General features: G+C 36.1%; 1 protein-coding gene across 1 annotated transcript in view; it reads left to right on the forward strand.

Moving 5' to 3' along the window:
• The window catches only part of ADAMTS19 (ADAM metallopeptidase with thrombospondin type 1 motif 19), a 229737-nt gene that overhangs the window by 210137 nt on the left and 1670 nt on the right, over positions 1-17930 (forward strand). Inside the window, exon 22 of the mRNA XM_029941162.1 lies at positions 13883-14060. Coding sequence (XP_029797022.1) covers positions 13883-14060 — 178 coding nt within the window. The remainder of the gene's footprint in view (positions 1-13882; positions 14061-17930) is intronic.

Here is a 17930-nt window from a genome sequence, read left to right on the forward strand (position 1 = left end):
GTCTTTCTTGGGACAACAGAACACGGCCCATATGTTTCCGGGCACTTAAAATCTGCATTCACTCATTTAAGCTGACCTTAGAACGCTGACTTAAAAAACAACATAGTCCCTTATGTTTAATGTAACGCCTTATTTTCTGCCAGAATTTGACCTTTCTGCCTTCATTTGAATGTCTACAGCTTCTTGTTTTCATTATTGGAAGCCTATAGAGAAGCAAATAAAAGGGTATTGTTTTATCTACCTGTTACATAAAATTTGTTCCTTCCTGAAGCTTTTATAGCATTAACTTTTCTGTGCAGCATTAACAAGAGAACCCATTCAAGTGAGTTTTAATGAGAAACAAAACACCTTGGAATTGTACATAATTATTCTTGGTTTATTCTTAGGTTCAATTCATAGTCTACAATTTGAGCTTAATTTAGTTCTTCAAGATTCTGGGAAATGAATAGTTTTGGCCACATCTCAAATCTTGACATGTTTAAAAGATTTTTGGACAAGAGGTTATGAATCTTTTTGTGATGATATAATTCAAAATAGTGCTCGAAGCACAATAAATCATTTTGGACGATTTAATTATACAAATAGTATGGTATATCCTTGTTTAGAAGTGGTAAATATAAAGCTTGCAGTATTATGAGTCATTTTTAACTTATTCTGTAAAAGGAAACCACAATTATATCCAGCATATTCAGTTGAAGAGGAATCTAAAAACTGTGAAATTATGAATAATCACAGAGGACATTTTCCACTGGAGGAAAATTCAGTGAATCATTGACGGAAATGTAGAGAAATCCTCATCTGTGCAATCAAGAATATTCTAAACTAAATGACTAGATAAAACCATGTTTTTAATTATCCATGTCTGTAGCCCAGTAATTTTGTTTTCAGTCAAGAGAGACAAAAAGAACCAGCCTCAGAATTCCCAAGGGGAGGATTTCTTGTTGCCCCACAGCCAGCCTGGGGCTCTAGGACTCTGAATTCCTCCGTACTGCTGACCTAATGCTGGCGTACCCCCCACCGAATTAAAGTCCACTTGTGGGAGGCCCCAGAATCCGAACGTGTATCTTGCTGGTTTTAATACAACTAAACTAAGTGGGTTGTTAAACAGGGTAGTAGAGGAAGCTTAAGCACTTGCTAGAGGATTTCCCATTCAAATTTAAAGAAATAATTAGTCACAAATAACCAAATTAAATACCTTAATAGAATGTAGAAATAGAAAATGTAAAGTATCAGCTGAAAGCAGAGAATAAAAGGGATGAACGCAATAACAAGTGCTGTGATGGAAACGCAGAGAGGGAGACCCGGAATCTGAAGCAGGCTCCAGGCCAACACGGGTTCGAATCAGTGAACCGTGAGATCACGACCTGAGCGGAAGTTGGACGCTTAACTGAGTAAGTCACCAAGGCACCCCTGACTCTTTATACTGCAAGAGAATGGGACATTTTTTGCATTGCTATCATATTTACTTTTCAGATCTCCTGACAGTCCTATCTGTTGCCCCAGATGTATAAAAAAAAAAAAAAATTTCAAAATGAATTACTCAAAGTAGTCAAAGCGTTTGGCTGATATGATTAAACATGGCAGATATATATTAGCTTAAAACAAATGATTCACATATGCTATCTGTGTATATCTTCTGCCTGGAGAAAATTTTAAATTTAGGGAGACTGAGGTAGTATCGCTCTGTCTCTCTATGTACATGTGTATAAGCATATATAATGTATGTATTATATGTGTATATACATGTATAATTATAAATGCATATATAAAGACATGTTTAACATCCTCTGGATTGGAAAAAAGAGAAAAAAGAACTTTTTTTTTAATCCACAAGGATTAATTATACTGTCTCCTTTTATTTTTAATGTTTATTCATTTATTTTGAGAGAGAGAGAGAGAAAGAGAAAGAGTAAGAGTGCACACATGCAGGGGATGGACAGAGAGAGGGAGAAAGAGAATCCCAAGCCGACTCTGGCCTTCTCTGCAGAGCCTGACATGGGCCTCCATCTTACGACCATAAGATCATGACCTGAGCCAAGATCAAGAGTCAGATAGATGCTTAACCAACTGAGTGACCCATGTACCCCTATACTGTCTTAATAGAGCATTGAAAAATCCTTAGGCTTATAAAATAATACTATCAGTGCTCTTTTGCTGCATACCATGATGGCTATAATTTCACTTCCTAAATCCAATCTGAAAATATTTTAGTAAATAAATATGACTGAGTTAAAAAGTTACTTCTGATGTTCTTTATAGGGGATGGAGCTTGGAACATGCCAAAGTTCATTTGGGTACATTGAGTGTTGGGGGCAGGGGGGGTGTGCACAGATTTTTACATGAAAAAATTGTAAAGAAATTTGATTATAATATTATAAAATTAAAATCAGCAGCATTAGTAGTTGAGTGTTTTTTTGCTTAGATGTAGTGAAGTATAGGTTCACGAAATGCCAGAGGATATCCAGAGATAGATATAACCATATCACCAGGACTAGCAGAGAATGACATCTTTCAAATGCAAGAAAAATACGCACATAATCAGCCAGTTGAAAGATATCATATGGCAGAGAGTGGCTGAGTGGCTCAGTCAGTTGAGTCACCAACTCTTGACTTCAGCTCAGGTCATGATTTCATGGTTCATGAGTTCGAGCTCTGTGTTAGACTCTGTGCTTAGGATTCTCTCCCTCTCTCTCTGCCCCTCCCCTGCTTACACACACACTCTCTCTCTCAAAATAAATAAACATAAAAAAAGAAAGCCATCATATGGAGTCTTAAGATCCAAAATTTAAAAAAAAAAAAAAAAAAGGAAAATTGTTTTAACAAATCCTGGTTCTGCTTCAGGTTGAGAGGAACATCCAGAGAGCAAGGTGCACAACCAGCATCGATTCTATATGCCGAAGAGCAGTTCCCCCAACCTCTTTCCTACATCTGTAAAATGTGCCAAAGCAACTGGAGTTCTTTCTAAATTTTGTTATGCTCTAATTATGCCAGTAAGAGTAATAACCCAGAGTCAGTGGTCCAAATGGCACCTAGTCCAAAGAAAAGTATTTTGAGTGACTTCAAATGAAGTATCTATGTTAGGAGACAAAACACAAATAGATTGAATTAGAAAGATATAAGTCTGTAGCTTTTTGTACTATATACAGAATATTTACAAGTCCATATAGTATAATAAATAAAACTAGGCAACGTGTTTAGATATAAACAGTCACACACATGACTTTAGGGCTCAGAAGGGCAATGAGAGGGGGCAACCAAAAAGCTCCGTCTCTAAAGGAAGTGGATTCATCTCACTGCTGCCCAGGTGCCCACATACCTGTGTCACCGTACCACTGAGAATGGATGTTAGCACACTTTTTTAAACTCATTTGATAGCTGTAAAAAATAATATCTCATTTTGAAATGTACACATTCCTAATATTTCTTACATTCTCACATAATTTGCTAACCGTATTTATAAAGACGCTCATTTCAGTCTTCTTTGGCACAAGAAAAATTTGGAAACAACCCATATAGCTGTTAACTAGTTATATAAATCATAATTCCACATTCCAACAATGAGATATTGTTTTTAAAAATGTATCTATAGATAAATACATAATGATGGGAAAATTTCTCTAAGACCTACTATTAAGTGAGTAGTTATTATGCAGAAGAGTTATATATTATGAACTAAAGTTGTTTACATATATTATCCTTGTACATGTTAAAATTTTTCTGCACAGATATACAAAGAATAGTTTATTTGAATTACATCGAAGGAAAGGGCCTTCTTAGCTTATGATCCTACCATATCCATATGTTACTTTTAATGTAAATGGGTTAACATTTTCTGTCTGAAACTAAAAGAATACCTACTTTGCCAGTACTTAAATTTTTTTAGGCTGCAATATAAAAAATGACTGATGTCATGGGTATAGAAATATATTCAGAGATTATTACAGAATTTCCAGGAAGGGGAAAGGTTTGGGAACTATAAGAGGTAAGATAGCTCAGTGTCTGGAGTCAGACAGCCTTGGGTTTGAATTCTGGATCTTCTGTTCAGCCAAGTTAGTAAATCCAAATTAAATAATTCATGGAAAGTTCTTAGCATAGTGTCAGCTACATAGTAACAAAATTAATACTGGCTGTTCATACAGTAGTCTAAGTAGAGATGGAGAGGAATGGTTGGCTTGGAGAGATTGTTCTGAGGTTAAAACAAGCAGAACTGATGATTTGTGAGGGAAAGGAGGAAGAAGCAGGTGTATTAAGAAGGACTCACAGCTTACCGTTCGGGTCTGAACCATTTGTATAGATGATGCTTCTGTGAATAGAAGATAAGAAACCCTAGGAGTCAAGTTGGAGGGAAAAATTTTTCACTTTTATTTTGGATGATCTTTCATTCACCTGTAAGACAGGTAAATACTGGCATTTAGTAGGTAGATCAGAGGAGAGAAATAGGATGGAAAGATAAATTTTGGAACCATCATCATTTAGATGGTGTTTGAATTCTTAAAGTCTAAGTGTCCCTGGAGGGGGAGCAGAGCTAGAGGGAGTGGAGGGAGGGGCAGGCTGTTCCTTTATTATCAACCTCAACTTCAGTTGCCCTGGGACCTTGCCATTTATTTCCTCAAATGATATTCCACTCCCAATTTCCTTTTTTTGAAAAATGTCAATATCATCTTCCCAGCTACCCGGGCTAGAACCTACCCTTGGCATTTCTTCATACAAGTAGGGCATTGCCTCAGTTGTTTTTCTTCCAAATATAATAATACAGTCCTTTTTATTTATTTAATTTTTTTGCCAGAAGTAGGGTAATAATTGCTAAGACTCTTTCTTACCCCCATAGTCCTATTTCAGATCCATCCACTCACAGGGATGACTTCTTCACTCTGTCCTATAGCCTGAGTACTTCCAGAGAATTCCCTTTGGCTACCCTGTCAATTAGCAGATATTCATGCAGGCATTCGAAACTTGACATATCAACACCTGGTGGCTCAGTCAGTTAAGCATCCGGCTTCAGCTCAGTCTTGCGGTCTGTGAGTTTGAGCCCCCGTGTCAGGCTCTGTGCTGACAGCTCAGAGCCTGGAGCCTGCTTCAGATTCTGTGTCTCCTTCTCTCTCTGCTCTTCCCCTGCTCATGCTCTGTCTTTCTGTCTCTCAAAAATAAATAAACATTTTAAAAAAATAGAGAAAGAAAGAAATTTTTCATATTCTGTTCCTAACCTACCAGCTGCGAACTGTCTCCTTCATGTCCCCACCAACCTCAGGCCTGAGCCTCTGCATTCTCTGGGTCTTTGTTGATCCAGTCTTCTTTGCCTAGAATGTGTTCCTGGAACTATCTGAGTCCTTCAAGGACCATCGGAAGTGCCTTGTTTTTCAAAGGCTTCCCCAGTAAATGGCAGAGTGTGTTTGCACTTACTATATTACTTTTCTCTATTAATTATATATTGCCACATATGGTTGCTGTTCCATTGAGAATATCTTAACCCCTTGTGCCCTTCTCATAAATCTGAATGACCAGAACACAGCACTACATTTAGTGATGTTTATTGCATGAATGATTCCCGAACTGTTTCATCAAGGAAGCAAAAACTGTAGCATACATCTACACATTGCATTTCTCCTGATGCATTTATTTTTCTGACTCTAATTCTGTAAGAACTACAGTGTTGGGTGCAAAGAACTAGAAACTAGCTTTTTCTTTTTCAGGATAATTAATCAGTATAATTTTATGTCAATATAGGACTGCTTTGACCTTTCCTGTGTGGTAAGTCAAACTACTTTAAAAATGTAATTTTTTTAAAGTAAATCCACCCTTATTTGAATAACATGGTAATTAAGCCAAAAAAAAAAAAAAAAGAAAAGGGCTTCACATTGAGCTTCAAGGAAGCTGGTGGACTTCTCTGTTCTCTTGAATCAGTTGGCTGCCTCAGGTTGGATGGTTGTTATCTAACCTAGAAGGAAAGCGGTAGACAGAAGCAAAGCACACTTAAGAAATTTCACTGTAACCTGGCAAATACTTGGTTTATTTCATGTTGGAATAACCTAAAGGTAATTACATAGTGTTCTCTGTGCTATTTTAGACCAAGACATTATTAAAACAAACAAAACAAAATACACACACTTCTCTAACGTGGCCCCTGAGGGATGTGATCCATTTTGGACTTAGAATTGTCGGACTAGACCTGGAAAGTATTGTATTTGCGAAGGAAATTCAATCATTGTCATTCCAAATAGTTCTCTCTGGTGGGAAGATGTTCCCCTGGAATGAGTGAGATAAAATAGAAATGTCTTGATAGTCTTTTTTCACTTCTCCAACACCCTGTGATTCATAGACTGTACGCTGGCAGAATTACAAATGTGTTCAAGACTCTCTGTTTATTAATTGCTTCTTAATGCAAAACATCTTTTTTTTCTTCCATCACGGCAGTGATCAGTGTGTACATCGATATAAAAAAATGATTCGGGGGTTAATTTCACGGCCCTTTCAAAACATATGCACTTCTCTGCTAATCATTCATGAGCATCCTGCTTGATTTTGCCACACACATTTCCCTGATTTGCTATAACTGTATGCAGACATTTTCATTAAAGAGAAGAGAATAGTTTGAACTGTGGAACCAAATGATGAATTAATTAAACACACATGCAAAAAAATCTTCAAACGTCTGACCTCTAGGAATAGATTCAATTCCAAATACCCATGTGTTAAATAAGGCATATGAACTACTTTGAAAAGACGCAGAAACACTGACCAAAGTAAATAGCAAATCCTAAAAACCAAACCAAACGTTTGTTCCTTAGTATGCTTGTTTCACACTCACTTTATTAAAAAGTTGAAAGATGGAGCCGCCAAACATATACATAAATGAATAGGAATGCTACGCTAATAATTTCCAGTAGAAGTCATCATTTACTTTCCTTACGAGGGCCACTCTCCACCGTGAATGCTACTTCACTCTTGTTAAACCATTCTGGAATAATCCACGTATTCCCAAAGATAAATTATCCAAGTCAGTGCTGTTAACCTTGTTATAGATTGGAACTTATCATTATAGATTATATCAGGTTCTGTAAGATTGTCTATTGGTTTCAGAAATTTTTTTGAACTCTGTTTGCCAGTGACAATTTTCCCTTAATTTAGGAATTCCTATTTCTTACAGAGGCCAGCTGGAAATGAGTAAAGCATTACAGAGCCTTCCTTAGCTGTTGGCCTAGAGAATACGCATTCTCTCCAAAATATATATCTTTGGCACACTCTAGAAGGAAGGAATCTCGGGAAATCTCTCTGCTGGCCAAGTGTGAGAATTATTATTTTTAACCCCTGAATACACTGCAGTTTGTTTTTGTTTTTTTTTTAAGAATTAAAAAAGTAAACCAGCATTAGGTTAGTTATATTTGTTAGCCAACAAAACTGCAAATAAATATCTTATTTTTACTGGGGTTTTCCCCCTTCTTTGGTGTGATGTTTAAGAGGACATTTTACAGCTCTTACAGCTTGAAGAGTTTTACAGTTTAACATGCACGTATTACTGGTTCTATAAACTCACTGGCACACTAGTTGATTATTTAACTGAAGTCTACAAATTTATTTATACTACAGTGTCCCCGTTTGTTGCCAAAACTAAGTTTTCGAAATATCCAGGGTAACAAATAACTAGTACCAAAAACAGTGTCTTTGTAACTCTTCTGAAGTTCTGTAAGGAGACATAAGAAACTATCATTTATCCAATAACTTTAAAGTTTGGCACCTTACTCCAGAATCCCTATATCCAAAGACTAGATGTCGAAGTCATTTTTAGCTCCATGTTCAGAATCACGTATGCAGAATAGATCCACTTGGTCTCAGAACCTCTGGAGCACAGAAGCACTATAGAATCAGAGATCAATGCCAAGAATGAGTCTCCTCTTTACTTAGGAGAGTGGTTAAAAGCTATTGGTGGACATTCCATTTATAAGAGTTCTTAAGTGAAAATAAGTTTTCTAGAACTACATAGGTTACTTCTTGGACAAGAAGAAAACAACGTTCTTTGATGAATTTAACAGAGACATGACTCTTGGTAGATTTTACCATGAGCCATTTTGGAAATTCTTACATGATTCATGAATTTTCAATTGACAGAAAGATAATTCCATACTTCGCAAAGGTAGATTCAAGTAGTACGAGGGACAAGAACCTATGAACCTTGAGGACCTCTTAAAATCATTCTCCTCTTTCATTTTGACACTTTATAAACTTTTATATGGCAGGGCACCTGGGTGGCTCAGTCGATTGAGTATCTGGCTTCAGTTCAGGTCATGATCTCACAGTTTGTGGGTTCAGACCCTGCATCACGCTCTGTGCTGACAGCTCAGAGCCTGGTGCCTGCTTCAGATTCTGTCTCCCTCTCTCTCTGCCCCTCCCCCATCTTTCTCTGTCTCTAATAATAAATAAATGTAAAAATAATTTTTAAAAAAATTTTATGGCTATTTATGTGTGCCTTCATGGCTCCTTTTCTTTGAATTAAATGTGTTTTACTCATGTCAATGTAATACAGAACACATTTGCTGCCATTCACTACTATTTAGTAAATTTATGCGATTCCACATAATGGTATTCACAGAAACTGTGGGCAACAATAAATGAGGTGATTTTTAAAAGATGCAAATTCTTGATAAACATATTCAAATACATCATGAAAGGATATTTTTATGTAAAATAATGAAAACTTAGGAACAGAATACACTCATACCTTCTGTGTAGTATTTGGTGCATGAAAAACTTATTTATACCATTGTTCATTAAGAGCTAATTGTCCTCAATTCATATTAGACTTCAAAACAAATAATCCCATCAGGCATTGATAAAATGTCTCAAGGTAAACAGCCTTTCCTTGAACACCTTCTCTAAGGTGTTTACCTATTTTTCAAAATATTAAACCAAGACCTGAGCAACACTGTCTGTTAATGCCATAAATAATATTATGTCAGGAGTGAAATTCCCATGGTCACTTCCTTCCTGAAGTTCACCTTTTGGGCAGTGCCTCTCCACTCTTCCATCTTTTTGTGATGGAAGGAAGGATTCCACTCTTGGGCTTACCCATGAGATGAACTTCTCAGCCATATAGAGTTTATTTCATCCCTTTCTATGATAATGCCACATAGTTAAGCCTTTGTTAAGGATTTTTTAGTGTGTTTCTTTGTCCTACATTTTTTCCTATTTCCTTTCATTTGTTTGCATTTAGGCCAAACTAAGATTGCAAAATCATTGTGGAAGCTTAACCTGCTTTTACGAGTACTGGCAAATCCTGTCCACAGCAGGTCTGTCATCTAACTTATCATCTGACTTAGTTGCATTTACTAACTTAATAAATACAGCTTTCCAAGACTTCTATCTATAGCTATCACCGGATCATTCTGGGCCATTTTTAGAAAAATTTATGAACTAAGTAAACATCTACTATATACTTCCCCCACCTTGGATGTCACTTACTTCTCCAGATATTTCTCTTTCAGTTATTTTCAGTGAAATTTTCTTAGGTAGAATCAAGTCTCTTAGCTCTTATTTCCTGGCATTAGAATGGTAGAAAGAAAATAAAATTGTAGGTAATAGAAATGGTTATAAGGTTCTTTAAATGTGTATGTCGTTTTAAAAGAGGATAAAGTCTTCGTATTGATTTGCCAACATGAGTATCCATGGTGCTCATTTACTCAATGATTTCTGTACGTATTTTAATAGCCCAAACTGTGAATTATTGAGAAAGTTTCCCCACTGAAGCTTAGTATCTGCCATACAGTGTAGATATTATTTAATACTGTCTTAAAAGTTGTCACTAATGTTCCAAGGCTAGAAAGGATTTATTTCATTATAAGCGAGATCTGTGGTGGTATTATCTAAAGATATGACTCATGTGTTCCCAACTGCAGGGAAGGTCATTATTTTCTCAGGTAGATTTTGAAATGATGACTATCAGTAAGTCAGCTAAATAAATTCCCCTTCCAGAGACTTGGGGGCTCATTATTTGGTGGGAAAGAGGGATTTACAACCCCACTTCTCCTTGTACCTTGTTATCTCTGCAAAATTAACTCCAGGATCACATAACCGATTTTCTAAATTGTCTAAGTTCTAAAGATTACTGTTTCCCTTTTACTCTGGTAAATCTGAAACACCAAGATTGCATTTCCTGTTCAGAATTAAAGGCTTCTAGTTCATGGGATTGATTCACGAGGTGCTTTGTTTCAAAGGTCTGTCAGGGCAAGATTAACTGTTTGAATACTTGTCAGACAATACAAGTCTCTCTATTTAAAATACTCTAGTCAGGGCATTTTCCTTGTAAAGGAAATATCAATGGCAAGTTATCAGGTACACCTGGTGTTTCTTTACCAGTGGCTGGCAAATTAATGTTGACATTTTGGCATTTTGGTCTTTAGTGGAAATCTATTGTGCTGTCTTGTTTCAAATACATTTTAAATTTACTCGCTATTTGTACGAAGAGCAAGACTTAAAATATAATAGCTAATAAGACTGAAGGAGGGAGGGTAGGAAGGAGGGAAAGAAGGGTAAAACAGAAAAAGAAGAAAGAAAGAACGAGAAAGCCATTGAAAATAATTAATTCAAGATCTGTAGAAACAGTGGAAAGAACATCATATTTGGAATCAAAAGACTTGCATTTGGTATTCTTGTGTTGCAAGTCCTTGGCAAGCTCTCCTGAGTCCTCATCTGACCCTCCCATTTGAATTACAAAGCCCCTCTCCCCAAACTTTCCCAGCCCTCCTTCCCAGCTTTAGTTTTTTCCACAGCACCTGTCACTATCTAATATGTGATGTAATTTAAAACTTGCTTTTCCTGCTCCCTCCTGTTAAAATGTAAACTCCCTGAGGGCATGTGTTTTTGTCCCTTGTGTGTACTCTCACACCCCAGTATCCAAAACAGTGTTTGGCACATTGTGGACTTCCCATAAATATTAACTGAATGAACGAATGAAATAATCTATATGAGCCTCACTCTTTTTCACTTGTAAAGTTATGAGGGTTATGACAAAATTTAACCAAGACAGTCTGTGTAAAAGCATATTAGATAATGCATGAAATATAATAGCTACTTCCTGTGTCCACTCATTTGTGTTTATCATCTAACACACAGATCAGTAAGATGTCTGTAGATAGGGTGACCATACGCCCCAGATTATGCGGGGCTATCCTGGGGTATGCCTATGGTGTGGGAAGAAGTTTCATCAGCAATTTCTTTGACAAGTGATTTGGGTGATAAATTATATGATCATCCTATCTCAAGGCAAATCATGCATGTGAGTTGTCCTTAAGGAAAAACAAGTTTATCTGCTATCTTATAACCTGCGTTATAGCAAAACAAAACAAAAAAGCCCTTCTCATTCATTCATGTTTAATTAAGTTAACAGGTAGATACAAGGATTAGAGGTTCATTTGGCAGGAGAGAGGAAAAGAAAAGATTTCTGACTATTAATAGGAAGAGGAGCACAGGCAGTGTTCCAGAATCCAGTAATGCTTAAGCTTCCAGCCTCTGAACCCAGCATATGTGAGTTCAGATTCCACTTCCACTCCAGGTCTTAACTGTGAAGACCTGAATAGTTTGTTTCACTTATTTCAGCCTCTATTTTCTCATCAGAGTAAAAGGAATAAATATAGGACTTCCTGTGAGATGCTAAAATAATTATGACCTAAAACGACACCCAACATATAATAAACACTAAGTAAGTGCTAACTTTATTAATGATGTATGAAGTAAAAGTTTCCGGAAGTAGTAGTATCAGTTTCCTTTTATTTTAAAGCAGCAAACTGTGGTTATATAGGGCAGCTGATTGTTTAAAATACTAAACAATTTGGAAAAGATGAAATACATACTTACATATACAAGAATAAAATATTAAACATGTGGCTAAAAGTGGATGAAATTGCCTAATTTCCACAGTTTTATAATCTGTTTCTAACTCCTTCTATTTGATATGTTTTAGTGTTTTGTTAATAAAGTTTATTAATGAAAGTATCAGCTCCATTATATTAATAATTTTGCTGTTTTTATTTTCTGCGTGAGATTGTGAACAAAATGAGTGGTCAATGAATCTTTGAAAAATTAATGTGCTTAACTATTCAGAGATATGTAAGCAAACAATAATCTTGGCAGAACTTCTGTCTTACCATTGTTGGCTGGCACACTGAATAATTAGGTGATGAAACTATAGAGCCTGTTCTGTGATGAAGCCTCACCACATAAAAAGTGCCAGACCCAGTGACTTTTAATAATAACTTACTTGGGGCACCTGAGTGGCTCAGTTGGTTAATCCTCCAACTCTTTTTTTAAAGCCCATTTATTTATTTATTTATTTATTTATTTATTTATTTTTGAGAAAGAGAGAGCACACACTCAAGTGTGGGAGGGGCAGAGAATGGGGGCCAGAGGATCTGAAGCAGGTTTTGTGCGCACAGCAGAAAGCCCAATGTGGGGCCCGAACTCAGGAACCATGAGATCATGAGCTGAGCTGAAGGCAAACTCTTAACTGACTGAACCACCCAGCTGCCCCTAAGCATCCAACTCTTCATTTCTGCTTTGGTCATGATCTCCAGGTTCCTGGGTTTGAGCCCTGCAGTGGGCTCTATGCTGACAGCTCAGAGCCTGCTAAGGATTCTCTCTCTCCTCTCTTGCTCTCTCTCTGCCCCTCCCCTGCTTGCATACATACATTCTTTCTCTCTCTGTCTCTCAAAATAAATAAGTAAATGTTAAAAATAAGTTATTTGGAATTTTTGCTTTCACAGTAATTTAGACCCTAAAGTGTAGTTATGATCTACTGCAATGCCTTGCTTAACAAAAAGGAAAAATAAGTTCTGGGTAAATTATTTGCAAGAGATGATATTGGAGCCCATTTTCCTCCTGTCAAGGCCAGAATATTTGGGCTTTTTCTTTTAATGCCTGTCTGTCTTTAATCGTAGTCACATGATTTGAGGAAATATCCAATTGTTTAATATTGTCTTCTATAATACAGTAAGAACTAATTTAGAAGACCTTGGGATTTCACTTGTGTCGTTTCAAATATCTATTCATATATTCACGTATATGCAATGAAATTTTTACCAAAATGTATTAAAAAATATATAATTACTAGTAATAGTCTGATATTTTTTATTGCTAAAGTATGCTAATTAAAATTAGATCCTGAGGCTCTTAGACTATTTAATTTCATGAGAAAGCTTATTCTGTCATTTTCAAAGGCAGAAATGATGGTGTTTTAGTTAAATGAAATCATAGAACTTCCATTATTTCCTGGATACAATTTTTATCTCCAGATTATTCCCAGACAGTTACAAAACTTAACTTGCATAAGGAATACAACTAACATCTTTTTCTCTTTTTTTCAAAGTTTTATGAGAGGCACTCTTCAGCCATTTTCTGCTAAAATTACGTATTTTGAGTTATCATTTGTCTATAGTTACTTTATTGCATTTTTTTAAATACTGAAAACTGATGTGTTACTTTGGTTTGTTGATGTCCTTTGGAGTTGATGGACTTCTTTATAACTATTTAGGTAAATATGACGAAATCTTTACTCTAGAAAATAACATGCTTTATTAATAAATAATCATTTTCTGAAACAAAGCCATGTTTTCTCTTTCAAGGGTAACTTTGATACCATAAAGTAATTATATTTTCACAGTCAAATAAGCTTCAGCTTATCTGTGTCACAAATTAAATCTAGTGATATAATTGGGCCTAAAAGACTCCTCTAATGAAAGACCATTGTACATCAAATATGTTCTTCTTTGAAAAATATCTTACAAATGAAGACAAACTCCATTAGGTGAAATATAAGGAATCCATTAAAAGTAGGATATTTTGTTAGAATGGTCCAGATTATCATCTTTTTATTTGTACAATATTGTATCTCTCCTAGTGCTCAATTACCTGTGGCAAAGGAATGCAGTCCCGTGTTATTCAGTGCATGCATAAGATCACAGGAAGACATGGAAATGAATGTTTTTCTTCCGAGAAACCCGCAGCATACAGGCCATGCCACCTTCAGCCCTGCAATGAGAAGATTAATGTAAATACCATAACATCACCCCGGCTGGGTAAGCAGACCAAAACGGGGATGGTTTTGGGAAGCATAAAAATGCTTGTGGCTGTTTTGCATGTTATTGGAAAGCTTAATCATAAATCTTTATGAATTAGTTTAGTTCTGACTAAACTAGGTATGCTTAATTATAGTTTACTCCCAATGGTCAGGAGGGTAAAAAAAAAAAAAAAATCCTAAAGACTAAACATGATTACTCAAACTGTCTACTCAGAGCCAGGCCCTAGAAATACAAACACCACATCTCTCAAGGTCATCGTAGAAAGGGTTGAAGGATGTAATTATATTTTGGGTTCTGACCAGGTTCATGGTAGAACTATCAACTAAGGTAATGGCTCTGGGAAGGTGAGACGAGGTCTATACCTTAGATGTCTCCACTGTCAATAACCTTCCTTTGGATCCTGGGTACAAATTATCCTTTGGAGAGACATAGAGTAAAAACTGGCTTTCGGTAGGAAGGGGTGCCTGGATCTAATCCACCAAATAAGAGGTAACAGTTTTTGAGTCCTTAATGACATAATATGAGAAATATTACAAATAAATGCTAGTAACAGTGATTTATGGAAAACCCATAAGAATCCACCAAAAAGCTGCTAGAACTGATCCATGAATTGAGCAAAGTCGCAGGATACAAAATCAATGTACAGGAATTGGTTGCATTTCTATATACCAGTAATGAAGCAACAGAAAGAGAAATCAAGACATCAATCCCATTTACAAAAGGACCAAGAACTATAAAATACTTAGGAATAAACTTAACCAAAGATGTAAAAGATCTGTATAATGAAAACTATAGAAAACTTATGAAGAAAATTGAAGAAGACACAAAGAAATGATAAAACGTTCCATGTTCATGGATTAGAAGAATAAATATTGTTAAAATGTCAATACCATCCAAAGCAATCTACACATTCAATGCAATCCCTATCAAAATTGCACCAGTATCCTTCTCTAAACTAGAACAAACAATCCTAAAATTTGTATAGAACCACAAAAGACTCTGAATAGCCAAAGTAATGTTGAAAAAGAAAACCAAAGAGAGATCCATCACAATCCCAAACTTTAGCCTTTACTACAAAGCTGTAATCAGCAAGACAGTATGGTATTGGCATAAAAACAGACACATAGACCAATGGAATAGAATAGAGAACCCAGAATTGGACCCACAAATCTATGGCCAACTATAGCAATAAAGAGTATCATTGGGAAAAGGACAGTCTCTTTAACAGATGGTGCTGGGAGAACTGGACAGCAAAATGCAGAAGAATGAAACTAGACCACTTCCGTACACCATACACAAAAGTAAACTCAAAATGGATGAAAGACCTAAATGTGAGACAGGAAACCATCAAAAACCTAGAGGAGAAAGCAAGCAACAACCTCTTTGACCTCAGCTGCAGCAATTTCTTGCTCAACATGCCCCCAAAGTCAAGGGAAGGGAATTAAAAGCAAAAATGAACTCTTGGGACTTCATCAGGATAAAAAGCTTCTGCACTGCAAAGGAAACCATCAACAAAACAAAGGCAGCTGACAGAATGGGAGAGTATATTTGCAATTGACATATTGGATGAAGGGTTAGTATCCAAAATCCATAAAGAACTTTCCAAACTCAACACTCAAAAAACAAATAATCCAGTGACAAAATGGGCAGAAGACATGAATGGACCCTTTTCCAAAGATATTCAGATGGCCTACAGGCACATGAAACGATGTTCAGCATCACTCATCATCAGAGAAATACAAATCAAAACCACACCAATATAGCACCTCGCACCAGTCAGAATGGCTAAAATCAACAACTCAGCAAACAATAGATGCTGGCAAGGATGTGGAGAAACAGGAACCCTCTTGTATTGTTGGTGGGAATGCAACCTGGTACAGTTGCTCTGGAAAAAATGTTGAGGTTTTTAATTAGCAGTAGAACTCCCCTGTGACCCAGCAATAGCACTGCTAGGGATTTACCCAAAGGATACAGGAGTGCTGATTCATAGGGGCACATGTATCCCAATGTTTATAGCAGCACTTTTAACAATAGCCAAATTATGAAAAGAGCCTAAATGTCCATCAACTGATGAAGAAGATGTGGTTTATATATAGAATGGAATACTACTTGGCAATGAGAAAAAATGAAATCTTGCTATTTAAGCAACATGCATGGAACTGGAAGATATTATGCTAAATGAGGTAAGTCGGTCAGAGAAGGACAGATATCATATGTTTTCACTCATAGGTGGAACTCGAGAAACTTAACAGAAGACCATGGGGGAAGGAAGGGGAAAAATAGTTAAAACCAGAGAGGGAGAGAGGCAAACCATAAGAGACTCTTAAATACAGAAAACAAACTGAGAATTGATAGGGGGTGGGGGACAAGGGAAAATGGGTGATGGGCATTGAGGAGGGCCCTTGTTGGGATGAGCACTGAGTGTTATATGTAAGCGATGAATCATGGGAATCCAATCCCAAAACAAAGAGCACACTGTATACACTGTATGTTAGCCAACTTGACAATAAATTATAGTTTAAAAAAAAGGAATGCAGCCATGGGAAAAATAATGTACACAAATATATTTATATATGAAGATACTAAATAAATGAGAAAAAATGAAAAATATTGATTTACGTATTTTCTATGTTATAAAATGTTTTTATATATATTCTCACTTCCTGTTATTCAATCTGATCTATCATCAAGAAGTAGATTATGTATTTTCGGTAACTATAGCCTACACTTGCCTAAAAAATTCATGAATGCACTAGCCTTTATTTCTGTGGCAGAAGGTGGCTCTTAACAACACGACTAGCTGTATGTCATTGGTATAATTTACATTTGCCACCTTCACTGTTAATCTGCCTGCACAATTTCCAGGGGGACAATTTAATCAGACAGAACAATATTGCCAAAATCAAAGGAGCTCAATTGTCATAGGTATTTTTTAAGCAATACGATTCAAACAAATGGAAAAGTTTGGGTCTTCATGGAAATAAAAATATCCTCATTTTCTAGCCAAAAAATTAACATTTCTAGGAAACAATCAGTTCAAAGAGAATTAAGGGTAGTCAAGACAAAAAGTTAAGCAATCCTAGAGCAGATGCCCTAAATCCATGTATTTAAAAACAACCCAATCTCTTTCTCTAGCAGTTAGTTGGAGTCCTTTCTGAAGTATCACGTGGCAGAAAATAACAGATTAAAAGAAAAATTTAATTAAAATTGCATTTTCTCCATTTATTATTTCTTGAAGATATATCCCCAAACACACAAGCACAGTGGGGAAACCTAAGGTTTTAAAAAGAAAAATAATGGATCTTATTAGAACAGTGGCCAAAGAAAGATCTCCGGTGCCTTGTCACTGTGAATTTCAGTCACTTTGATAATCAGCTTTGATTTTAAAGATGCGTGAAATCAAGATATCCAGATATCCCACCTACATATTCCTGCCATCTAAGAAAAGGGAAGTGTGAAATGAGTGTGAGCATATTTGTTTTGGTATTTAATCCATAACAGTACTTGTTAATACTTATCTTCCCTTAAAGGTGGATATAGTGAACCTGTTTATTTTTCTTTTTAATCTTCTCCACTGAAAATCCAAAAAGAAGCTTAAGTGAAAGCCTTAAAATTGAAGCTTAATGGCCATTTGTATTTCAACTCACTGAATTTGAGAAATCTAGCTTGGATGAGTCTAAAAGAGCTCATAAGGAAGACCGTTATTCATTCACTTTACTCCTTTATTATAGGGTGTGTGTGTGTGTGTGTGTGTGTGTGTGTGTGTTTCTTAATATTTTTTAATTTTTTATTTTTTAATTTTTTTTAATTATTTATTTTTGAGAGAGAAAGAGAGAGAGACAGCATGATCAGGGGAGGGTCAGAGAG

Source organism: Suricata suricatta, chromosome 6 (genome assembly GCF_006229205.1).
Source record: "Suricata suricatta isolate VVHF042 chromosome 6, meerkat_22Aug2017_6uvM2_HiC, whole genome shotgun sequence".
Classification (NCBI taxonomy): Eukaryota; Metazoa; Chordata; class Mammalia; order Carnivora; family Herpestidae; genus Suricata; species Suricata suricatta.